Source organism: Colias philodice, chromosome 21 (assembly GCF_061535455.1).
Source record: "Colias philodice isolate Cphi_HAF_F1 chromosome 21, ilColPhil1 Martin Lab GWU primary, whole genome shotgun sequence".
NCBI classification, from domain to species: Eukaryota; Metazoa; Arthropoda; class Insecta; order Lepidoptera; family Pieridae; genus Colias; species Colias philodice.
Window position 1 is genome coordinate 7,345,125 of NC_143106.1, and position 25,985 is coordinate 7,371,109.

General features: G+C 36.3%; 2 protein-coding genes across 2 annotated transcripts in view; one reads left to right on the forward strand and one right to left on the reverse strand.

Moving 5' to 3' along the window:
* The first annotated feature begins 369 nt into the window (after positions 1-369).
* LOC149479036 (apolipoprotein D-like) lies at positions 370-7,782 on the forward strand. Its single transcript, XM_089708882.1, has 6 exons — positions 370-542; positions 2,290-2,444; positions 5,656-5,723; positions 6,127-6,278; positions 6,772-6,949; positions 7,449-7,782. The coding sequence occupies exons 1-6, from the start codon at positions 426-428 to the stop codon at positions 7,580-7,582; spliced, it is 804 nt and encodes a 267-aa protein (XP_089565008.1). The 5' UTR covers positions 370-425; the 3' UTR covers positions 7,583-7,782.
* An 89-nt stretch (positions 7,783-7,871) lies between these two features.
* LOC149479037 (fatty acid synthase-like) overlaps positions 7,872-25,985 on the reverse strand; it is a 40,152-nt gene continuing 22,038 nt past the window's right edge. The window contains exons 27-40 of the mRNA XM_089708901.1: positions 23,978-24,128; positions 23,370-23,541; positions 18,017-18,129; positions 17,312-17,470; positions 14,541-14,713; positions 12,809-12,955; positions 12,361-12,570; positions 12,053-12,149; positions 11,654-11,795; positions 11,273-11,423; positions 10,764-10,911; positions 9,213-9,383; positions 8,766-8,868; positions 7,872-8,607 (exon numbers count right to left, since the gene is read on the reverse strand). Of these exons, the coding sequence (XP_089565027.1) occupies positions 8,048-8,607; positions 8,766-8,868; positions 9,213-9,383; positions 10,764-10,911; positions 11,273-11,423; positions 11,654-11,795; positions 12,053-12,149; positions 12,361-12,570; positions 12,809-12,955; positions 14,541-14,713; positions 17,312-17,470; positions 18,017-18,129; positions 23,370-23,541; positions 23,978-24,128 (2,497 nt within the window). The 3' untranslated portion in view covers positions 7,872-8,047. The remainder of the gene's footprint in view (positions 8,608-8,765; positions 8,869-9,212; positions 9,384-10,763; positions 10,912-11,272; positions 11,424-11,653; positions 11,796-12,052; positions 12,150-12,360; positions 12,571-12,808; positions 12,956-14,540; positions 14,714-17,311; positions 17,471-18,016; positions 18,130-23,369; positions 23,542-23,977; positions 24,129-25,985) is intronic.

Below are 25,985 nucleotides of genomic sequence, written 5' to 3' on the forward strand. Positions count from 1 at the left end.
TTTTGTGCCAAAATCGAGGGAGGGTATAAAGGTGTTATTACACTCTATAACTCTCTTATAAGAAATACGCTACCTCTTAAATATCTAAGTAGAACCGAAATACATGTCTAATAAAGCTTGTCTTAACGCATAATTGTTTGTTGGGTAATATTAACTTGTTTCATATTTGGAAAAGTAGAATGGTTGCATAGCGCAAATACACTAACAAATTTCTATATAACCAAAGCCAATAATAAACAGATACTAGAAAATTTAATAACAGTGCCTATCAGGTCATTATACCAAATCTCTTTAGTTTCCTTTAAAAGCGGCTCAGTCGTAATTCCTAGAAGTCCATTCTAGTTATTTATATTGTCGGATACGTCATAGTTCATACAGAATCAGTTCTGTTTCATCTTTCGACGAGAGAGGTTGTGTTGTGTAAAATGTATCGAATTATTGTTTTGGGAGTGTTGTCACTATGTGGCGGGGCTATTTCCCATACTTATCACTTGGGAGCATGTCCTGTGGTCGAGCCGATGCCGGGTTTTGACATGAATCAGGTACTTGTTGTTATACCGGTTTTTTGTTTGGTTTTATGTTGAGATAAAAATTTTATGATTCTTGAAATCATGTTTTTTGTTTTGTAATACTTTGTTTATATAATGTTGCACTAAAACTACTCTTACTTCTTTGCGTGTCTTTTGTATATTTTGTAATGGATCGCTGATTTGAAGAAACCCTATTATTACAAAACAAATAAACGTACTTGAACTTAAAATATCTTAACCGACCTTAAAGTACTTCGACCTACAAAGATGTCAACAAAGAAGCCAAAGACTCATGAAATACGATACCGTATGGAAAAGATAATTCACCAAGCATTAAGGCGAACCAATTCAAATTGGATTAATTTTATGAATGTTCGACTAAAAAGCAAGTCAATATAGAGTAGTGTAACAGTGTGATGGACACAAATAAAAACAAAGGTGACTAAAGGAATGACTTTCCGAATCAGTCTGACCAACAAACTACACTATTCCTCTTTCACAGAGGCTATATTTTTCTTTTCCTCCCAGTTATTAGTTAGCTACAGACTTATTCATATTACTTGTCATTTGTATTTCCCCAGTATTTACCGCAAGTTGAAACCGTTATCTTATGTACAGAAGAATATAAACAAAAGGAACTTGACCCCTGTATTGATAAGCAATGCGTGAATGTGACTCATTCACATTGTGATTTGAGTCAACATGCGTCGAGGAAACATCTTTTATAATTATTACCTATAAACTACTATTATATCAAACATGATGGTTAACTACAACTTCTAGTACCTATGTCAAATATTTTATACTCAAATTGTAACTGGCACATATAAATTATTTTAATACCTACTTAGTATTTTTTTACGTTACGAAGCTTATTGCCCCTATTCCAAAACCAATAAATGCTCCCTTATTTACTTAATGTGTGATGTAATTTGTGTATAATTCTTAATTTCGATTATAAAAAGTGAACTGTATCGACAGTCTTCAATATTACTATCAAAGGAATTTCAATAGCAAGAAGACAGATGATAGCTTGCAAACAATTAGCTTCTTTTCAAACTAATTTTCCATTTACTTTTCCAAAGCTTTTACGTTCATAGTGATAATGTTTTATAATACAGTTATAAAACACGCAGACAAGTCGTTCATGTTTTTAAATTGGACACCTGCAATTATTTCAATTTCCGTGTTTCTATTAAATGTTTTCAAGAATGAAGTTTATAAATGTTTCTCATTGAAGACATGAATATTCTTTGTTATGCGTAATTTGTAATCGAATTTATTTCCTTACATAATCGGAGCTCAGTCTTCTATACAGGGTGTCCCACTGTTGGTATACTAAGCTCAAAGGAAGTTATAGTTTTGCATAGGCTGAGTACGTAAAAAATACTTGTAAAATTCCAAACGCATTTTTTTTCAAATAGATTAATTCTTAAAACTCTATGTGAACACCCATAACAAGCAACCCGTCCAACTTCGCCACCAGCACGTGAGCTATCGTTTATGTTTTCATAGACAAAATGCTCACATAAAAGAAGCGGTATATGCCGGCTGCGCGAAGCTAGAGAAGAAAACATGCATTTTCAGGAAAAGTTAGCAAAAAATTTTTGACGTAATTTTGTTGTTTAAGTATTATTTACGTGATCAGTGTATGCAAAACTACAAGTTCCTTCGCGCTTAGTATACCAATAGTGGGACACCCTGTATATGCGAAGTTTTCACATTAAAAAAATCAAAACCAATAGCCGAATAATTCCAGATGCTCGGAGTATGGTACGTGATACAGAAAACATCTACCGCATCACATTGCATCACTTACAATTTCACAAGAACTGATGAACCGGGAACTTACCAGCTTCAGCAGGATTCACAGCATTTTATTTTGGGATTGACACCATTGAAACATGATTATAGGTGAGATTTTTGAAAGTTCTTATTTGGAAAAGGTCTTACTTGTTCAGGAAAACATTATCACTACATAGTATAAAATAAAGTCGCTTTTTCTGTCCCTATGTCCCTATACAGGGTTACAGGTTAAGTCGACCTATTCCTGTTAAGAGCGTGTAGTAGGGGTCAAAACAAACTGATTTGATCTTATAATACCATATCCAAAAGTTAGCCGTTGAAGAGTTATTGCAATTTTAATTTTTTTCTTGAAAATGCCACTTTATCTTCGCATTTAGCGTTTAATTTTTTATTTTACTTATTTGGTCTCGGTTTTTTTGAGTTTTTATGTAAAGGTTGAGTTAAACAATAATTCTCAGCAATAAAAATCCATATCGCTGCAAACAATTCAAAGAAATGGCTTTTAAACTAAAAATAATAACATTAAAGTAATTAAGTTAACTCGTTTTAAACAAAGATATTGAAAAAAATCTCTATGAAAATGTGTCTGCAGATGTTTTTAAAAACATGTGCATGTTCTTAGCTATGTAAAAAGGTATGATAACCTCAGGTAGCATTCGTAGATTCCAAGAAATCGGGGATAAACATGGGACAGTGTTAGTAAAGTACAACATCAGAATAAATTTTGTCATAATTTATTTTTCTTAAAAACTTTACAGTTCCTGCTCAACATGTCTTCCTCTATTGCGAACACATATTCGAAACCTTTTCCGCAGAGAACTCTTGACTACCCCAGTTGTTAATTGGTTCCTCATCTTATTGGCTGCATCGATAATAATTTTTTGTCGTAAAATATCAACAGATGGAATCGGGTTCGGCTCATTGTACACCAGACTCTTCATATGCCCCCATACGTAAAAGTCCATGGGGGTTAGGTCTGGACTTCTAGCCGTCCATGGTATGGGCCCACCTCTTCCGATCCATCTGTTTGGATAGTTGATGTCTAACCATTCTCTAACACTTCTTCTGTAATGTGCAGGGCAGCCATCATGTTGGAACCACATGTCTCTTAACAAAGTCAGGGGTATGTCTTCAAGTAGGTCGCTTAAATGTTGGCGCAGAAAGGTCTCATAATTTTCACCATTTAGGTTGTCCGGAAGGAAGTATGGTCCAATTAATTTATTTGAAATTATCCCCATCCACACATTAAGACTGAATCGTCTTTGTGATTTTTTTGGAATCTTCTTGTTAGGATTGCCACGTGCTTTCGGAGCCCAATAGTGAGCGTTATGGTAGTTTGTGATACCGTCTTGATCAAATTTGGACTCATCTGTCCATAAAATTTTTTTGAAAAACGAGGGGTTTTCCAGATCCGCATTCAACATGAATCTACAAAAATCTAGTCTTCTTAAAGGATCTCCTTCTTCCATCACGTGCACGGGCGTGTAGTGATATGGGTAATATCCTGAAGTGTTCATTGTGAACCATACTTTCCACTGAGACAGACCAAGTTCTCGGGCAACAATGTTTGTTGATGTCGTGGGATCCATTCGAAAAAATCGCTTAATTTCATTTTCCTCTTCGTCTTCCTCATCCCGGACAGATGGCCGACCGACGTCTGTTCGTCGTCTTAGAATCGAACCAGTTTCTCTAAGGCGACGATAGGTCACTTCGAAGACACTAACATCTGGTGCACGACGGTCAGGATAGCGGGCCATGTATTCCGCACGAGCATGTGCAGATACACCTTGACAAAACCCGTAACACATCAAAATGTCAGCATATTCTTCGTTAGTATACGAACTCATCTTGAAAATTCAAATCGCAAGCAAAAATCAAAGTCCAGTTTCGAGCCACGGTCACAGAATCGGAAGAAAATCAGTCCAAAAAGAAAGCCAAGTCGCGTTGTCAATACACAGAGGAGCACAGAAATCGCATCTACTACGGACGAATCACATAAGCAGACTAAAAAATACAAAGCGGCATCCTTCGCCCCATACAGCTTCGTCCATCACCTTGCTCGCTCTCTCCAGTAGGTGGAAGCGAGATAGTTGCAGCGTGTGAGTGAGACATCATAATCACGCGGCACAACCCTTTATTGTTCGCATAGGCAGATAATAACTAGACCGATGTTAATGAGCTATTCTAAGAATTATTTCCCCATAACAAGTTTATCCCCGATTTCTTGGAATCTACGAATGCTACCTGAGGTTATCATACCTTTTTACATAGCTAAGAACATGCACATGTTTTTAAAAACATCTGCAGACACATTTTCATAGAGATTTTTTTCAATATCTTTGTTTAAAACGAGTTAACTTAATTACTTTAATGTTATTATTTTTAGTTTAAAAGCCATTTCTTTGAATTGTTTGCAGCGATATGGATTTTTATTGCTGAGAATTATTGTTTAACTCAACCTTTACATAAAAACTCAAAAAAACCCAGACCAAATAAGTAAAATAAAAAATTAAACGCTAAATGCGAAGATAAAGTGGTATTTTCAAGAAAAAAATTAAAATTGCAATAACTCGTCAACGGCTAACTTTTGGATATGGTATTATAAGATCAAATCAGTTTGTTTTGACCCCTACTACACGCTCTTAACAGGAATAGGCCGACTTAACCTGTAACCCTGTATATGCTTAAATCTTTAAAACTACGCAACGGATTTTGATCTGGTTTTTTGTAATAGATAGAGTGATTCAAGAGGAAGGTTTAAGTATATAATTTATTAGGTTTTTAGACAAAGCGAGCGAAGCCGCGGGCGGAAAGAGTACTGTCTAAACTTTAAAACAATTCAAACAATGGAATAAGTATGTTTATAATGAATTTGATTGAGATTTATGACTATGAGATGAAATGAGAGTTTAAAACATTTTTATTATTGATGACAAATGTAAACACTCACGAACAAAGATGAATATCTGAAGAAACAATGTTTTCGTCTTTCGTATACAATATAATCATTTTCTGTCTGTTCTGTACGAAGAACGTACAATGCCATATTATTTGTAAATACTACTTGCAATTTAATACAAAGAACACGACTAACTATGCTCTTATCTTTTAAATAGTTATGAGTTTTATACATGTAGTTGAAACTCAATAATATCTCCATTCAAATTATAAAATAATGATCATATGAAAGTCCCTCTGTTTATTTGTCTCATTGATCTGACCTTTGGTCTTTTTAGCTCGTAATAGAATAATAGACGATTCATACACTTCAACTACATAGCATACGTCATGCATATTATGATCGTGATTTAATTTATAGGTATACTGGGGTACTAAGCATCCCTGATATTGCAGTACCTGCACGAATGAAAGTCAGATTTCCTTTAAGTAAGTATTACTAGGAAAATAATCTTAATATAAAGGCGAAAGTTTGTAAGTATGGATGTATGGATGTATGGATGTTTGTTATTCTTTCACGTAAAAACTTCTGAACCGATTACAATGAAATTTAGCACACATATAGAGGGTAACTTGGATTAACACATAGGATAGGTTTTATCCCGGAAATCCCACGGGAACAGGAACTATGCGGGTTTTCCTTTGAAAACGCGGGCGAAGCCGCGGGCGGAAATCTAGTTATGTATAATGTCAAGAGTTGTCTTTTGTTATACAGGTATAAACAAAAATTTCAATTTCAAACTAGTTATATATTCGTTCTTGTGGTAACGTTCTCAAAAACAAAAGATTTAAGAATAAGTACCCCAAGTAAGAGATAACTTCCATTTTACAGGTGTGGCTGGATCAGCAACATACACAGTCATCTCTACAGACTATAATAAGTACGCGGCTATTTTCACGTGCCAGAAGCTCGCGTTCGCCCATCGTCAATCAGCTACCATTCTCTCACGGACTAAGGAATTGGACAAGATGTTTATTGACAAAGTGAGTTTAAATAATATAGATTGCATAGGGACGAATCAATTTATCAACTTATTATACGAAATATTACATATAGTAGGAGAACCCGTGGGAGATCGGCCTTCACCGATCTGATAATGAGATGAGACGTATTTTTTTATTAAATATTTTTATAAACAAATATGCCTATAATTGCTTGCCTATCGAAAAGTATAAAAAATATTTAATAAAAAATACGTCTCATCTGGTTATCAGATCGGTGAAGGACGATCTCCCACGGGCTCTTAGACCAATACTTGTAACTGTAAAAAAAATGCATTTTCTTATGCTTATGCTTAAAGACAATTCTATTAACAACACAAACGAGAAGAATATTTATTAAGTCTCCTATAACATTATCTTTACCTACTACTCATTTTTATTTCCTGGTCAAATTTTGTAAGAAATTAAGAAGCTGTCTATTTATAATAATCGTGTTTGGAGAAAATTAATGTAACCAAGATTTATATCGTTACAGATGCGTACCAAATTAGCTTCATACGGTGTAGACCCATATGACTTATCCATTATCTCCCAAACTGAATGCCCAAAACACCCCAATGGTACCGTCGAAGGAGTTAAAATTAACATCGATCCTGAAACATTCTCTTCACACAATATTGGAGAGGCTGTGAGGAAAACTGGAGGCGTAATCGGTAAGCTTTTACACATGATACTAACACTAAAACCAAAAGCTATATTTTTAAGCTATTGCATAGCTTCTATCTCGGGCCTTGAGCGCGGGGACTGAATCGAGAAATTCCGTAACGAAAAAACCTCACGCTCCCCACTCCGACGAACACGGAGGTGTGGCTTGAAGGTATGCTATGCAATAGCTTTACCGCGGCAGTCCCCGAGTGCCACAAGTCTTTTTTATCAAAGGAAAGAAACACCTCGTAGCTTTTATTATAAAGATAAAAATATAGACAACATGTTGCTACTTGTGTTTTTTTTTTATAATTTACTTTTATTTATGGTTTTAAGAAAATTTTAATTACTCACTCATTTATCCTAGAACTCAATATCAAATTGTTTACATAGCAATTGTAGTCAATTGAGTTAGTAGTAATCGCTAATATCCCGCTAAATTCGGGTAATCAAGTACTTAAAAACAATTGTTTGTGTGAGTAAAAGCAATATTTTAATTTATTTCAGCTGACGGTGTTGAATATGTAGTAGATGCGGGTAAGAAGGTATATCATAAAGTAGCAAGCAGCAAAGAGGATCTCACAGAACCACCAGCAAACTACAATCGTGCTATGAATGCAGATGCCGAATGGTTGCCTTAGAAACTATTCAGTAAATATTCATAATATTTTATACTGTAGGTTATATTTAATTTAAGAGAAAATAAAGAAAATGAATATGAAGTTGTCATTGATCCAGAAATGTATATGTTGAGAATCTACTGAAGTTAAGAAAGGACATCATGACAGATATCCAAAGCAATACTCATGTAATAATTTAAATAATAAACTGTACTGATATATTTGGTTTTCTTTTATTTTTCAACTCTGCCTGCAATAGCATCCTTGTGACAAACTTTATTCAAAAACATGTTCGGTCCATTTAAATACTTATTTTACTTTTGTTGTGAGGGAAAATAACAAATCTAATTTCTTTAGAAAAATATATTGTTCTTTATCAGGAGTTCACTTAATAATATTAAAAGCTTTAAACGAAGTTTATTGTATACTTAATCTTTTTTACTAATTTCTTAACAGATTTCTATTTATTAAATCAAACACATATCATCAATTCAATTCATAGACTTTCAAAGAGTACGTTTCACAAATGTTGGTATCTTCAAATGCTTTAAGAGTTTCTTCATCAAGATGTCTATTAACAATGGCGGAACAACTTAGATCTCTAGCTGCATCAGCTAGCGGTGCACTAAGTTCATACACAATCACAGGAACCTGAGAATAGTCTTGAGGCAAATCGTTTATTTTAGCGGATAGTTTAGCGCGAAGGAAAATCACTTGGGACTTAAGTGCATGTGGTTTTATCTGAATATCTTGTATTTGCTTAACACGGGAATATGCTCCGTGAATTATTCCTCTAATATATTGTGTTGATAAGGGAACTAGACCAGAGAGGTATCTGACGTAGCCATCTAGTTTCTCTTCCCAAGTGCTGGTGTTAATGAAATCTATGTGACCGTCAAATTTGTCTCCAAGTATCAATTTGGTCATGTGCAAGGCGACGTTATCTTGTAATTCTTCATCATTCTTGAAGAATTTTAACTTTTCTTTCACTTCAGCAACTATCTCTTTTGGCGTTCCGCCTACGCAGAATACTGTTCCCGTTAAACCTGTTAATAAACATGAATAAATTATTTAATTCAAGTCAAATTTCGCAATAGTTAAAATTTAACTTTGTTAATATGTGTCATTTATTGAATAAAAAATATCTGAGAAATTCGTTATTTCAATGATTTTAAAAACAACGTAATGCTGTGGTAATACATACCATGTTCTTCTAAGATTCTTGCCATTTCCAACGCGACTATAACGCCACTTTCGTAGCCCATAAGGTAGAATTTACCTTTCAAGCCTGTTCTTTTCAATAAAACCTGTAAAAACAAATGAATTAAAATATTGATTGAATTCGAAGCTGAAAGTACTACTTAAGCGAACCTAGCTAGCTAGCCTTGTAACTAAGTGTCTCACCCGTTCTATCGTAAACACACCACCTTTCACATCACCTAAATTAATTTATCACTCACCTCGCCTATCGAAACCACCAATCACCTTTCACCTCATCCAATCTAACAGTCATTATGACATGCGTCATGCGATCTTGTGTATCATAAAAGATGACCCTAGTGAATCTATCATCTATTTTGCGAGAGGTATTTCAATCATTTCATCTTTTAAAACTAACTAACCCACTCCAACCACCTTATATTTTTATTACCTTAGCAAACCTAGCGGCCGTATCCTCTATTGTATCCCACTGTAAGCCAGGTTGCAGTGCAAGTGCAGGTAACTTGAGTCGCTCACACGCTGTCGTAAACCGTGAGTGATGTCCTTCCACTCCTGGTACAACGCATATGAACTTCTGGTTCACGTCGAATTCGTCGTCCTCCTGTTTCAAAAATAACAAAATAATGCAAAATCGACACTCATTAAACATAAAAAAGACGGGTTGCACTCCGGGAGTGCCGGCAGAAGTGATTATTGATTATTAACGTTGAGCATGTTTGATATTTTGGAATGGTATCCGTCTTACGCTTTTTCGATCAGGTCACGTGTCCTGACGCGAGTTTAAGATTTTATACCCATTACAGAAAAAGTGCTCAACGCCGCTAAAGAAGTTTTCACTTCAACAATCTAAAATTAACAAATAACTAATAATTATACTGACAACTACACAGGCAGCGCAAATGATGTTCATTCAAGTGCATTATATTGCAGTATAAAAATAATTACGTTAAAAACAACCGACTTCAAAAACGGAAAAGTAAAAAATAAAAAGGATTTGATATTATTGATTACTACATATTATTTATAATAGGTGTGCTATTTCCTAAAAAGGTTTGATATCGGTGCACGGGTTGAGTGGCACTGAGTGGCACCGACTTCAAACCTCTTTATATATCTTAAATATCACGCGAAATTATTAATTTATATAATATAACATGTTGTCTTAGATTATGGATTGGTCTCCGCGCGCGCGCTACGACTAGATGCCGCTTGCGTACTTGAAAAATGCGGCAACTTTTAGTACGCCGAATTCGGCGTACCCGAGCCAGTCGTGTCACAAGCATTGTGTGGAGAGGGCATACCGATAGTTTTTGAAGATTTTGGACAAAACCCGAAGTAAAATGCCTGTTTGTGCCATAAAACTGTTTAAAAAAAATATAACAAAAAATAAGTGAGACACTGGGATCACGTACGATCAGGAATAATCGTATTATTCGAAATTTCACCTGTACTTTAAAAATGTTGTTTACGAAAATACGACGCCATTACGTACTGCATATCCCAAAAAATACACATGGTTAAGGAAATCTTTTAGCAATAATTTGAACTTTTCATAATGTTTTTTTCAATACTATTACTAACGCATATATAAAAAAGGATAATTATAACAATAATTTATTTCTGTTTAACCATGTTTAACTGACTCATATGTTATTTTTTTTATTACCGCTGTTTACTTTTAAGTTTTAAACAATCTTTGTGGCATCGCAAGTGGATTTGAGTCGCATGTTCATGGGTTCGATTCCCGGCAAGGCCAAGATGAAAAAAAAATATTTTTCAAACTTCAGCCCATTACCCATTTATGTAGCTGGCAGTACAATTCTTCACACACACTAGCGTCCTTACAAATTGCCTTACACACACTACAGAACTGAGTTGCCGCACTCACGGAGCTATTGTTTTTAGGTGAGGCGGTATCTAGTCGTAGCGCGCGCGCGGAGACCAATCCTTAATCTATGCATGTTGTTTTTTCTTAACTCACCATAGTAACAGGTTTAATTAAAGTGGAAAGGAAAGCCATCTCCGTAGTACCGAGCAGCTCGTCTGAATCCACGTACGAGTAGAAGTTGGCGAGACCGCGCAACTCTTTGAACGTTACGTCTAATACTGATTCTTCTATTTCTTTTATTCTGTCAATTTTGTGTTTTATTAATTGTTTTTTTCATATTGAGATTGATTTTTGTTGTAAAATGTTGTCTACTTGTTTAAGTTTGTTGGTTCATAGGTATGTTGTTCCAAGATTTTAAATTCTTGGAATTTTTTTTTTCATTTCTGTAGTGATTTCTAAAGATTTACACTTTTTTTAATTAAAATAAATGTAAGAGGATATTTAAAATGACTTTTACTCTAAAAAAAAGGTATACATAATCGATCACAAAAACAAAACCCTAATAAATCATTTGATCTTTGTGGGAAAGCCAAATAATTTATTGAATGACACAGATCTATTAATAATTACATGTTCTAAAATTAAAATTAATATACACGAACCTCTTAACAGTTAATTCAGAAATCTCGTTCTCTTCCAAAAAGATATGATATTCATCTCGAAGGAAAGCTTTAACTGGCAGAAGTTTAACTGTATCCACACTGAGATCTTTCAATGTCGCAGTATTCATAACATTTTCTGGAAGTTCGATATCTGCAAATTGTGGAATTTTTTAATAGCTATAAATTAAAACGCATTTTCCTGGAAATTCAACATTTTCTTAGAAATGTCCAGATCCTTTTTTCTATTCCTTAACTTCTTTGCTAAATATTTAATTATGGTAAGTATTGCATTAGGTATTTTCATTCAAAGGAAGTCTAGTAGTTGAATAAATGTAAGTTTAAATTTGTGTTCAACTATTTCCATATTAAATTTGTACTTACTGGCAATATCAGCGATCTCTTGTAACATTGACCGTGGCTTTACTCGATGTACCTCCAAATTTCTGGCTCCTGAAATCTTTGTGGACCCTGGAAGCCCATCTAGAGCGGATAGTCCAGTAAGGAATGATACTCGGTTCTGATTCTGGAATATAATTCACAAATTACGGTTTTTTGCCGGTTTTCTCTGGTAGAAACTGCTCTCCAAGATTTCAGAAATTCTAAAAAATTTGGTAACCAGTAAGAAATCGTGTACAATAATGGGCTATCTTTACTAGTTGTTTGATGCTATTATAAAAAAAGCAATTCCATCTAAATTACAAATGCTATTTATGACAATCTTAGCAATAGATTATGTATCTTAATTTCTCAGAAGAAATATTTCTTTGAATTTTCACCAACCTGGTTATTTGCTGCCATCTTTATGACGGTAATATTCGAACCGCTTGTGAATGCATCGTCATCGAAGCTACTATTGACATCTAGCACTGTTATATTCCTGGAAAGTATAGATACAATTTGTATATGTACAGATAAACTGATTATGATGATGACCAGTTCGTCAAATAATCGTAATATAAATATCTGAAGAAAATTATGATCATTATAATATAGTACCCTTGAATATATTCCTGGTCCTTTTGAACAGAGCTAAGTAGGAGTAATTCCTCCCGTACTTATTTGAAAGTTAATTATTTAAATATACTCACTTAACAGACAGACCATGTTTCTTCACAATAGCGTCTAACTTATCCACGTAAGTAATAAAATCTGCGTTCGTTTGTTCCTTTGTCACAATCACATAGATGTTCTCTATGGAACCCAACAGTAGGCTCTTATTGATAATGGTATCAATGTGGTTATTGTTCCAGAGTCCATTTGTATCGTATACCGTTTGGATTCCCATTTCTTTCCAGATTCTGGAAGGTAATTATTAAGCGTTTGAGTAATTTTCATTTTCTAAACGTTGTTTCTATAAGTTTTATCAGTACGCACTACGCAGTATCTATATTAAGTTTTTCAAGCTTACGTTTATACGTTTTATCTTCAAGTTTACAATTTCACGTAGTGTATACAAGTTCAGCGAGATAACCAATCTACGACGAACAAAACGAATTCAAGCAACTCAAAATTCTATTTAACCAGCTAGAACAATACCTCTGTTTAACCTGGAACGTTCGAGAAGCTTCCGTCTGTATGTACAAGTTCCTCGCGCCACGCTCCACGAGCCGGTCCGCGAGCTGGATCGCGCACGTCGCGTCGTCTGAGAGGATTATATGACTACTCCCGGCCGAGTATTGGAGCCTGGATGTTAATTATTTTAGCTGGTTATAAATTTTACAAATATGAAAGTGGTTTGGTTGTGTGTGTGTTCGTTTTTGTGTGTTTTGTCAATTTATACAGAAAGAAAGAATGGTTGATTGAGTGAATGAATAAACATGTTAAAGTCATTTTGAATATGACTTATTAATTTACTTAGGTGAAACAGCGGCCCAATGTTTACCTATTCATGAATAAAAAAATGTGTGCGTGTACTAGTGTACACCCGTAAAAAGTGAAACTTCTTTATGACCTTATTCTTCAAAAAATAATTTACTATATGCAACTTTACAGAAATACGTCGAATCACGCGTGATAGAAATAAGAAAAAGGTGGCGCGTAACGGAAAAATGTCACGCGTAACGAAAAAATGTTACACTAAATTTTTTTCCAACACCGATAAAGGAGTTTCACTTCAATAATAAAAAAAGACGGGTTGCACTCCGGGAGTGCCGGCAGAAGTGAAAACTTGATTATTAACGTTGAGCATGTTTGATATTTTGGAATGGTATCCGTCTTACGCTTTTTCGATCAGGTCACGTGTCCTGACGCGAGTTTAAGATTTTATACCCATTACAGAAAAAGTGCTCAACGCCGCTAAAGAAGTTTTCACTTCAAAAAACTGATTAAAAGCTTCCCGTTGCTGTGGCCTCGCCCATCACTCGCAGTGTCCGCTAACCACTGGGGGCCACTGAAAATCAGTGCTGTGCTGTTGAAGGCACAGCTTAATACTGAGTTGGTTCACTTTTTGCTAAAGGTCTGCCACACTTTTGTCTTTTTCTCTGTTTTGTATTTCTTATTCTTTTTATTATATCTGTTGTTGGCTTTTGGCAAAATAAATTATTGAAGTGAAACTTCTTTATCGGGGTTGGACAAAAATTTAGTGTAACATTTTTGCGTTACGCCGTACGCGTGACATTTTTGCGTTACGCCATACTCGTGACATTTTTAAGGTCATAAAGAAGTTTCACTTCTTACGTGTGTACTATAGTACACGCATACATTTTTTGTTTCTTTCTTTCTCTCTAACCTGGTGTGCACGTGCGGCAGCGGCGGCTGCAGGTCGAGCAGCACGCGGCCGCGCTGGCGGGCGGCGGCGAGCAGGCGCAGCGCGCGGGCCGCCTCGCTCGCCCCCAGCACCGCGCGGGACAGCGGCCGCACGTAGCCGCGCGCTATGCCCTCGCTCACTAGCACTTGCAGTCTCTCTAACCTGGTGTGCACGTGCGGCAGCGGCGGCTGCAGGTCGAGCAGCACGCGGCCGCGCTGGCGGGCGGCGGCGAGCAGGCGCAGCGCGCGGGCCGCCTCGCTCGCCCCCAGCACCGCGCGGGACAGCGGCCGCACGTAGCCGCGCGCTATGCCCTCGCTCACTAGCACTTGCAGTCTCTCTAACCTGGTGTGCACGTGCGGCAGCGGCGGCTGCAGGTCGAGCAGCACGCGGCCGCGCTGGCGGGCGGCGGCGAGCAGGCGCAGCGCGCGGGCCGCCTCGCTCGCCCCCAGCACCGCGCGGGACAGCGGCCGCACGTAGCCGCGCGCTATGCCCTCGCTCACTAGCACTTGCAGTCTCTCTAACCTGGTGTGCACGTGCGGCAGCGGCGGCTGCAGGTCGAGCAGCACGCGGCCGCGCTGGCGGGCGGCGGCGAGCAGGCGCAGCGCGCGGGCCGCCTCGCTCGCCCCCAGCACCGCGCGGGACAGCGGCCGCACGTAGCCGCGCGCTATGCCCTCGCTCACTAGCACTTGCAGTCTCTCTAACCTGGTGTGCACGTGCGGCAGCGGCGGCTGCAGGTCGAGCAGCACGCGGCCGCGCTGGCGGGCGGCGGCGAGCAGGCGCAGCGCGCGGGCCGCCTCGCTCGCCCCCAGCACCGCGCGGGACAGCGGCCGCACGTAGCCGCGCGCTATGCCCTCGCTCACTAGCACTTGCACTCTCTGTTCACAACGCGCTCTATTGTAATGGCATCCACACACGATACATGCGCAAGTATACTGTAACGTGTGTGGATGCCATAACGTTTTACTTACAAATTTAACGTTTCACGTGAAGTGGGAAGCGACAAGAGGCAAGTGGGCAATTTCAATATACAGGTCTTTGAAGATTTCAGTAAACGAAAGAAAAAGAAAAAAATATTTTTCTTTTCTCAAATTTAGTACTTAACTATATTATTTTTAATCATGAAATAAATAGCTTATATCATGTTTAAACTTCTTGCCAAGTTCTACAGTGGGATTCGTAGTAGCTTAGGAGCTACATATATTATAATGTCGAATCGTTTCCATATCCGACCCTACTAGCGTGTAATCTGTTAGCGCGACGCGGCGTACTGCAATATTTATCTAAATACTAGGGAAATAACACTGTTTCAGGCTTTCCATAGCTTTGAAAATGGTAAAATACAACCAATTCAAATACAAGAATTGTTTTTTTATTACAAATATTTACAAGATTGTGTATTGTATAGTAATTTGTTCTTTTTATTTATATACCTTCAGTAGTTGGAATGAAAGCATTATTTACAAGTTTGTGTGCTGTATCATGGCTGTATCGTTATTTGTTTTTTTATCCAGAAATTCCGTAACGAAAAAACCTCACTCCGACGGGCATGGAAGTGTGGCTTGAAGGCATAGCATGCTGCATGCAATGCAATAGCTTTACCGCGGCAGTCCCCGAGTGCCACACATCTTTTTTTTATTAATATACCGTCAATAGTCGGAATGAAAGCATTATTTACAAGTTTGTGTGCTGGACAGTAATTTGTTCTTTTTATTAATATACCGTCAGCAGTTAGAATGAAAGCAAGGTGTGTTTTGTGCCGGGTATGGTTATTGCAGATTCAAAGCGACTCTTTGGTTGTACTCTGTTTTGCTCGATTTTGTCTTTTTTTCTGAAACTGCAGTTTATGGCAACGACACATTAGCCCATTCATACAAACGCTTGGACGTACTTTATAGCTTTGTTCGGAGCTGCCTGTCTTATCTTTGTTACAACGTTTTCCTTTTCAGGTGAAAACTTGATTGGGGGAATAGTAAACAGTTTTCTATTCATCAAAAATTCCTCAGCTAGTTATTTTTCAGTCCATGATTTATGGCTCAATGTTTTAACGATGACAATATAGATGAATCATATAGTATTTTTTCGTCCGTCTTTATTGAAGCATTCGTAAGCTTGATAATTCAATTAATGATTGACTCGGGACGATATCGTGAACTGAATTTTGATGGCGATTCTCTAATAATAATTATTCTGTTTCTTACACACATATAAATTGCTTGCAATGGTGCTTTCTCGATTTTTTATATTGAGAGGTGAGATGACTAAGCAATCGACTAAAACAACGATCGTCATGAGGAGCCATGATAACGTATAATTATTATTTGCTAGATACTTATTTTTGTTGTCGAACTTAAAATGACCTTTGATATAGTGGATATGATTTATTATTTTATCGTTTACTGAAATCTTCAAAGATCTCAGATTATATTTAGAAAACTAGGCATTTAATTGGTTTTTACTAGAAAATATTTCCTATCTGTGCCGAGGATTTCTACTATTCCTTGTTTTATTTTATTTGTATAAAAGAACATAACAGTCATGCATGCCGTAAATTTAGTAACAAAAGATTCATAATTCAAAAAGACTACAAAACATGTTATAGAACTTGTTTGATCATTAGGTCTATATCAGAAACCACTGCTCTCATCAATATTTTCCAATCCATTAGTATTTTTCCCTGTCATAATTAAAACAATTTTAACCCTTACCATAGATATTATACTAAATAAGTATTTATAGCCCGTTCCAAACCATTCACAAGTACTATTTATGCAATTACCAAAAAATCATTTAGACTTTAAATCAACTATACGAAAAAACTTTTCCACCTACCTGTTTGTTCAATTACCAAAAAAAACATCAAAACCATAAAAATCTAGAAAATCATATAAGTAAATCATCCATATTATACTCAACTATATATAAAAAATTGGTTGTCTGTAAAGTCGGTTTACTGACGATAATTGAACGTGACAACGGCCGATTGTGCTTCTTTGTCGCTCGTTCCGCGCTCTCGCTTGCACTTCAAGCCTTACGGAACGCCTCAGAGCGAGGTAACGCCGCATGAGTCATGTTTTTTCGTGCGTGCAGCTGGCTATCGAATTATAAGACGTTGTCACGTCAAAAAACTTGCCTAAAACTTGCATCACCTCAAAAAGAAAAGGGTCATAGCTCAATAACCATCCATTTTTGACCCCGGTTAGCTGGACTTAATTTGTTGCAAATGACCTCTAATATAACCCCTTTGAAGGATCACGTCGAATTACCAGTCACCCTGTATATGTAAAAAATCCTACCTTCATCTCATGTTCATCAGCCAGCACACCAGCCAGGTCCAACGTAGCGAAGGACCTGCACTTGGTGAAGCTGTTCATCCCGAGAGTGAAGTTATCGCGCTCGTGTAACAGACTCGTGTCGTACATGATGCCGTACTCGCCGAGGCATCTGATGGACGTCTGGTTGGAAGGGGAATAGTTTTATGGCAATTAAGGGCCGATTTTTCAATGCTTGGATAAAACTTATCCGTCTAATAATGTATAAAACAACCATTTAAAAACGTATTCTAATGGCCGTATTTGACATTTTACGTGACATTTTAATATTACCGTGTTATACTCTATTGGACGGATAAGTTTTAACCAAGCATTGAAAAATCGGCCCTTATGGCAATTAAATATCTTACAGATATTAAATTAAGTGGATATTTATTGGAAATTGAGATGGTTAATGGTTAATAAGTAGGGCACTGAGGAATAAAGGAGATTTCTGGTGGTAAAAGAATTTTGAAAATCAGTTCAGAAAAATTGTCGATTCAAATAATAGAAAATTACAATTTCTTCCTCTGATAATATAAGAATAGATGGAATAGATTGATATTAGAAACAAAAGAGATTAGAGAGATAAAGATTAATAAGAAGAGATCAATGTTAAGTGAATTTCTCACATTCGAGAGTTATCAGTTACAGGAGTATTGTTCTGTAGCTATTATCGGTATAAATTACATTTTTGAATTCCTTAGGAAGTCCGCTGATGACAATATCGCAGCCCTTTCCTTTAGTAAGAGACAGCACCATGTCGGCGAAGGTGTGATCACGCGAGTTACCGATGTGATCCTCTGAAATCAATATTATATTATGAAAGAAAAGTCGAAAGAAAAGTCGGAAAAGTCGGAAGTCGAAAGTCAAAGCGAGAGTAAGTTCGCGAGTGCACGGATAAATCGCTGTGCGAATTATAATTCATATACGGTGTTAAAGTGGAATTATAAAGTATATAATCAGTTTAATATTATAATATAGACTCAGTGCGGCATCAGTGAGCAGTTTTTGTGCAATAATATCACATGTTTTATGCAGTTTTAGATTGTTAATATAAAATTTACATCAAGGAATTAACAACATTCGAACAGTTGAAGTGTTAACCATTAAAACGCGTAAGCGACGCGTTTTTCACGGCGCTTAAGACCTTTTTCTCGCCACCGACCACTGCTTCGTATTAACGTTCGCAATACCATTTTACATTTTACCCTGTTTTGTATTGGCAAAATACTATCAAACGCTGGATTCAAACATCTATTATAATATTATAAAAGGAATAGTAACCGAATTAAAATGCCTGCAAAAAATTGTTCTGGTTGCATGAAAGTTATAAAAAGCAGAGAGGGCTTGCAGTGCTTTGCTTGTAACGAATGGTATGATTTATTATGCGCGAATATATCTGATAAACGATATAAATTAATGTCTATGGAAAATAGGAATTTGTGGAAATGTCCAGTATGTATTAACAGACTACCTAAAAAAGATAATACGAACACCCCTGCCAGATCGACTCGGGACTTGAGCCCAACAACTACAGCTCAAACAAATTTAATTAATTCGCCCATTGTACCAAGCGACGCACAGCGCTCCGAAACACAAGTAGAACATAATACATTACTAAAAGATATCACGGGAGGTAAGCTGAGGGACATCATTAGACAAGAAATTGATCAAGCATTTCGGGATTCAATAAAAAATATTATTAACGAACACTTTGGCAAAATAAACGAATTAATATCTACTTTTCAAGATTCTTTATCATTCTTCAACGAGCGTTATGAGCAAATGAAATCAACTTTGGAAGAAAAATGTCGCACGATAAATAAGCTTGAAATGGACAATATTAAATTAGTCCAGTCGGTAAATGATATGAAGAAAAGTCTTAATATGATCGAACAACACGCCCGATCGAGTAACATTGAATTGCAATGCGTACCGGAATACCGTAACGAAAATCTAATAAACACAGTCCTTCAACTTAGTAAAGTTATTAAATGTGAAATTAAGGATACAGATATTATTTTATGTACAAGGGTTGCTAAACTGAATACACAGAGTTCTAGGCCACGTTCTATCATTGCGAAATTCAGTAGCCCAAGATTACGCGACACGTTTTTAGCTGCGTCATCCACATTTAATAAGAAAAAGGATATCACAGAGAAGTTAAATACCAGCCATTTAGGAATTGCAGCTAATCCCCCTTCACCTATATATGTCACTGAGCATCTTTCACCGACCAATAAAACCATTTACGCGGCTGCCAGACTTAAATCTAAGGAACAGCATTATAAATTTGTTTGGGTGCGTAATGGAAAAGTTTTCATGAAGAAGGATGAAACGTCAAACACCATTTTTATAGATAGCTTAGAAAAACTTTCCTCATTGTCGTCGTAGTATAGTTTTTGTAAAATTGTTGCAATCTGGACATATTCTTGTGCTTTAAATTGTATAACATTCAACTCGATTAAGCTTTACTACCAAAATACTAGAGGCCTTCGTGGAAGTCTTGCTAAGGTGCGTCAACATGTACAGTCTGAGGATTACGATGTATACATATTTACGGAAACGTGGCTTTGTAGCGGCATCTTTGACTCTGAAATTTTTGATGGTAAGTTCACGGTTTATCGTAGAGATAGGGAAACGTCTCCTCTTTTTCGACATAAAAGTATAGGTGGAGGAGTTCTGGTAGCGGTGTCTAGTAAACTCGTTTCATCGCGTATGCATACCTGGGAGAGCAACTGTGAAGATTTGTGGGTCACAATTGAGTTGCATTCGACAAAATCAAATGGGCACAGTTTGCTCAGGCTTTGCGCTGTCTACTTAGCCCCTCCAATTCGGAGTGATATGTTTGATCATTTCATTGATAATTGCCATGCTGTGTTGGAGAGATCTTGTGATAATCCTACATTGATTGTGGGCGACTTCAACTTGTCCGGTATTAACTGGGTAGCGCAAGATAGGGTTCCATACTTAATTACCTCTGACACAAGTACGGGCTATCTCAAAGACCGCTTGGCCGATTTTAGTGCATTGCATAATCTTCAACAATACAACAATATACGAAATTTTCAAAACAAAATTCTTGATCTTATACTTTCTGATATTGCTGAAATACGCGTTACTCACAGTTCTAACCCTGTTCGTGAAGTAGACAGGTTTCATCCGCCGTTGGATATAATACCAATTATGAGGCCAAAAATTAATAAGACCATGCCGAGGAAAAAGTTCCAATTCCATAAGGCAAATTACGACGAAATTAATGAAATGCTTAAGAATATAAACTGGAATATGGAGCTTTGTCCTACGGAAGACGTAGATGTCATGGTGGATAAATTTTATGGTATAATTCATAGCATAATTAAAAAATGTGTCCCTGAAGTTAAGAGTTGTGGAAGTAAATATCCCCCTTGGTATTCATTTAGACTTATAAAATTACTGAATAAAAAGCATAACCTACATAAAAGAATAAAAAAATACAATAACCCTTTAGATATAATTGAATTTAAATATTTGCGAAAAGAATCAATGTTGTTAACAAAAGAATGCTACACTAATTACTTAAAAAATATTGAAAACTCTATAAAGATCCATCCCAAATATTTCTGGACACATGTCAAAAACCTGAGGAAGGGAAGTCTTTCTTATCCTTCCACCATGTCACTTGGTAATGAGTCTAGTAATAACCCAAAAGATATATGTGATCTATTTGCCAAGTATTTCTCCTCTGTCTTCAATCCTACACAACACATGGACTACAAATCTATGTCTTCACCTAATGCATCCATCGTAGCTTCTGTGCTCAGTACATTTTCAATACCAGGTCATACAATTAAAAAAGCACAACTGGCCCTGGACCCGAGCAAAGGACCAGGTCCGGACAATATCCCGCCCATATTTCTTTCGTGTTGTGCAGACGGGCTGTCCGTTCCCCTGTCACTGATTTTCAATACCTCGCTAAACAATGGTTTGTTTCCATCAGTTTGGAAACAAGCTCGAATTGTTCCCATTTTCAAGAGTGGCAATCGTGACCTCATTTCAAATTATCGCCCAATCTCCATTCTTTCTACCTTGTCAAAGGTTTTTGAGTCAATGGTTTATGATGTACTCTACAAGCATCTTCATAGTCTTCTCTCTGATTCCCAACATGGTTTCATGGCTAAAAAGTCCACAAATACAAATCTTGTCTCATATGTAAGTTACCTTATTGAGGCAGTTGATCAGGGTTACCAAGTCGACGCAATTTATACCGATTTCTCAAAGGCTTTTGACAAGGTAAACCATTCAATTTTAGCACAGAAATTGGAACTGCTTGGAGTGTCTTCCACCGTCTTGAATTGGTGCAAATCATACTTAGATACCAGGCCATCATCTGTTGTTCTCAATGGTTGTCAATCAGAAAGTTATATTGCAACTTCAGGTATTCCTCAGGGCTCGAATTTAGGGCCCTTATTTTTCAATGTTTTCATTAATGATATGCCAGATGTGTTCAAACACTCTATTCCATACCTTTTTGCAGATGATCTCAAATTAATTCGCGTAATTCATTCAGAAACAGATCCAAATTTACTTCAATTAGATCTGGAAAAATTAAATGAGTGGTGTGTTTGTAATATGATGCTCCTTAATTGTGATAAATGCTACCACATAAAATTCACGCGCAACCGCAAGATCATAGAGTCTTCATACAATATTCACGGTTCATTGTTGCAAGAGGTTAAGGTAGTCCGCGATCTTGGAGTTTACCTTGATGCACAATTACGTTTTACATCTCACTACGACAACATATTGGCTGCAGCATATCGATCGCTTGGCTTCATCCTACGGTGCTCCAAAGAATTCAAGGATCCTAAAACAGCGCTTGTACTTTACAACAGCTTCGTTCGTAGTCGTCTGGAGTATTGTTGTACAGTCTGGAACCCAACTTATCAAACGCATATAAATCGGATCGAGCGCTTACAAAAATTACTGGTCCGTTGTCTAGCATTCAGAACTGGAATTGGTAAAACTTGCACAAGTTATTTGGACAGGCTCAATAACTTCAAGATGTTGAGCTTAAAAACTCGACGTACAATGTTAGATATAGTTTTCTTATATAAAATAATTAATAACAGTATTGATTCTCCTGAATTATTGGGTAGAATATGTATTAATGTCCCCGCCAGGATCCCTCGATATCCCTGCGCTATACTCAGAACTCCTCCATTTCGAACAAACTTAGGGAAGCATTCCCCAATAGTTAGACTTACCCATGAGTACAACGTTGTTGCAGCAAAGTCGCGTGAAATTGATATATTTCACAATTCACTTGCGGTATTCAAGCGTATTCTTAATAATAATTTCAATGAAACATGTCAGCACAATAAATAAAGTGTAAATATGTAATAATAATAATAGTAGTCAGCATTAGTTTTTTAATAAGCAATATTAGTAAAAACGATATTATTGCAAATTTTGTTTTGGATCTACTTTGGATGCAGCATTTAAATTATTATTTAACTTTTTTTGGTGTATAATTGCAAACATTCCTGCATCAGAAATTGTAATTCATTTTTTTTCATTTTTTCATTAAACTAACTATTGTTATCCGTTTAAATATACGATCGTTGTAATTTCCTATAAGTAAAGAAACATATATTGTTATTATACGATAAGCAATTTTAGTATTAAGAGTTTTTAAATTATGTTTTCTTTGTTGGAAATTCTTAATAAAAATAAATAAAAATAAATAAATAAATAAAGAAGAAAATAGAAGTCAACACGTTTTCGAGAAGTGAAATATTTCAAATAATCAGAGATTTCGAAAAATGAATTCAATTGTCCATTTTTTTAATTACAACAATACACAATTATTATAAGAATGAAATGATAAAAAATTTCACGTGAGCGTAATCAATCACTGAATTTTGATCAAGAAAATATTTAAATGTCCGTGAAATCGATGAAGTCTTAAAAAAGTATTTCACCCTAGACTCTGTAGCCAGTAGACCACTGGTATACTTGGATATAGAATCAAAAACTGTCCACCAAAACCTTTTCATACCTTGCAACTGTGGAAACAGTTTCCTAACAAACTGCTTCTTCTTCACATCGCTAACAGTGGTGAACACCTCGCAGTCGCACGCAAGCGCGATGGAGATGGCCGCTTGCGCCAGCGCACCCGCACCGCCGTGCACTAGGATGCGCATACCGCGACGCAGTTGTACTTTGTTTGTCTGTAAGTTTATGGAGAATTGTAGTGTATTGGATGAATGCGTGATAATATTTTAGTAGTAAAATTTTATTTATAGACGGATAACTGAAAAACTTTAGTGGTAGGATACAAGTTGATAATTTATAAGACTAAAGTTTGTTTTTAATCGACTAAATTTGCATGAAGTAATATTGGACTAACGTAATAGTGGCATAAGAAAGATCTGATGAAAATATAGCGTGTGAGGAAAAATTCAAGCCAAATAATTCAATTACTTTAAATACTAGAGAGTGTGTAAGTAGCAAAATATGCAAATTACTAGAGATCGACAACAAAGGTCCAAATGATTTCTACCCAAAGAGCCAAGTGGTATATAACAATGCGTACTGACGAACTAATTATGTAGACAAGACGAAAATCAAGTTAATGAGCTAACTACTACAGGAATCATCACTCACCAAACAGTAGAAGGCAAGGGTATACGCGAGCGGCACGGTGGCGGCGTCCTCCAGCGTCCAGTGCGCTGGCACCGGCCACAGTTGGTCGCGGGGCGCGCGCACGCGGCTGCGCGCCGACCCGCCCGTCACCAGACCCATCACGCGGACACCGCTGGGTGTAGGGAGTAATGCATGACAATTAGATGATTACTAGCTTTTCGCCCGCGTTTCAAAGAAAAACCCGCACAGTTCCCGTTCCCGTGGGATTTCCGGCATAAAACCTATCCTATATGATATTACCCTCTATATGTGTGCTAAATTTCATTGTAATCGGTTCAGTGGTATTTGCGTAAAAGAGTAGTAAACATACATACACATACATAATATACATCCATCCTCACAAACTTTCGCATTTATAATATTAGTAGGATAGTACTCCTAATTTGTTTTTAAAGTTATACGCAATATTAGAAGTAAATAGATTTAGATAAATTACCAAAACAATCAATCAATTACACAACGGCACTATATGAAAACACGATTAGACGTCAAAGAAAGAAAATTGTAATTAGACAAATTTCAACATACCACCCCTAAAGCTTTCAGCCTATTTACATTTTCTACTTATAATATTGGGGTTATTATTGTTCCTGAACGAATTAAAAACGGCTGCAAGATCCAATCTTGATTGAGACTAGCGAACCACACAGGAATTGGTAATGCGAAGTAGATAAATATTACTTAGTAATATTATTGAACGTATTATGGATATAGTGGACAATTTCGATTGAGACTGCACAGGAAATATGTAATAATGAAAAGAAACAATTCTTTTAAAATGTCAGAAGCTCTTTACAATAATTGGTCTGAAAAAATTAAACAATAAATTATTACTTTTAAATTAATAAGAAATGAGAAAAGTGAAATCATGTCCGAGCAATCATTCACGTTATTTCTTGGGGATATTTCAATGATTTATGATGATGATGAAAAAACTTTATGAATACACGTTCAATAAAACTACATTTAATACACTTTATATTTAGTTTGAAATGTATTCCTATGTAAAGATGCAATCCGAGTACATTGTTTTGATTTCTAAGCAAGTAATATAAACAAACGCTCTCCCGTCCCGTACATTGATTTTCTTTACCCAGTTAACTTTTTTATTTTATGACAACCTGGTATATTGTTATGACTTTCTCCAGGGAATGGAAGGGTTGGATGAGGTTAAGTTAACCCCACGAAACAACAAATATTTAAATTTTAATAAGCCTATCCAAATAGTGTAAATCGGAACTACCAACATTACTAAATTTTAAGGCAATATTGGTATAGACAGTATTACCTATTTTCGAGATACACAATACTCGTGTTTTATCACTTATGACCAGTTATCGCCATTTTCTTCCAGTGAGCAATATTTCCTATACCCTAATAAACAATATTTCCTATACCCCATATTCCATCGACGTATTTTCAAACTTAATGATCTAAGATTTTCAATAACTAGATTCACACTTTATTGTAAGCCCATAACACATTTTAATTGGACGTCTTATTTATTCATGGTCATTCAATAAGTTTGAATGTTTCGAATTCCCGAACTGTATGTATGCAATATTGAACAAGCTTCGCTAAACCTCTTTCTACCCATAGCATCCTGGTACAATGTTATGAGTTACGGGACACTTTTGTAAACAAGGGGCGTGGCTTATGTATGCTATCCCATTCATTTTTATCTATATGAAAATAATTTGTAATGTCCTAGTTTATTTACTAAATACCCAATTTTCAGAATTATTGATGTCGTATGTGTTAACTTCCATAGTCCACTATTAATATAGACTTCTTTTATGTTTCAACTGTAGGTAGTCAACATTTTCAAACTCGGCTAATAATTTAAATAGCATTCTATGACAAGAGAAACTTACATTATCATTTTGCTATGGATTTCTCGCCTTTTACCTATATTATTATAAAAATATATTTCACGTATCCCTCAATTTAATGAAAATTTACAAAAAAG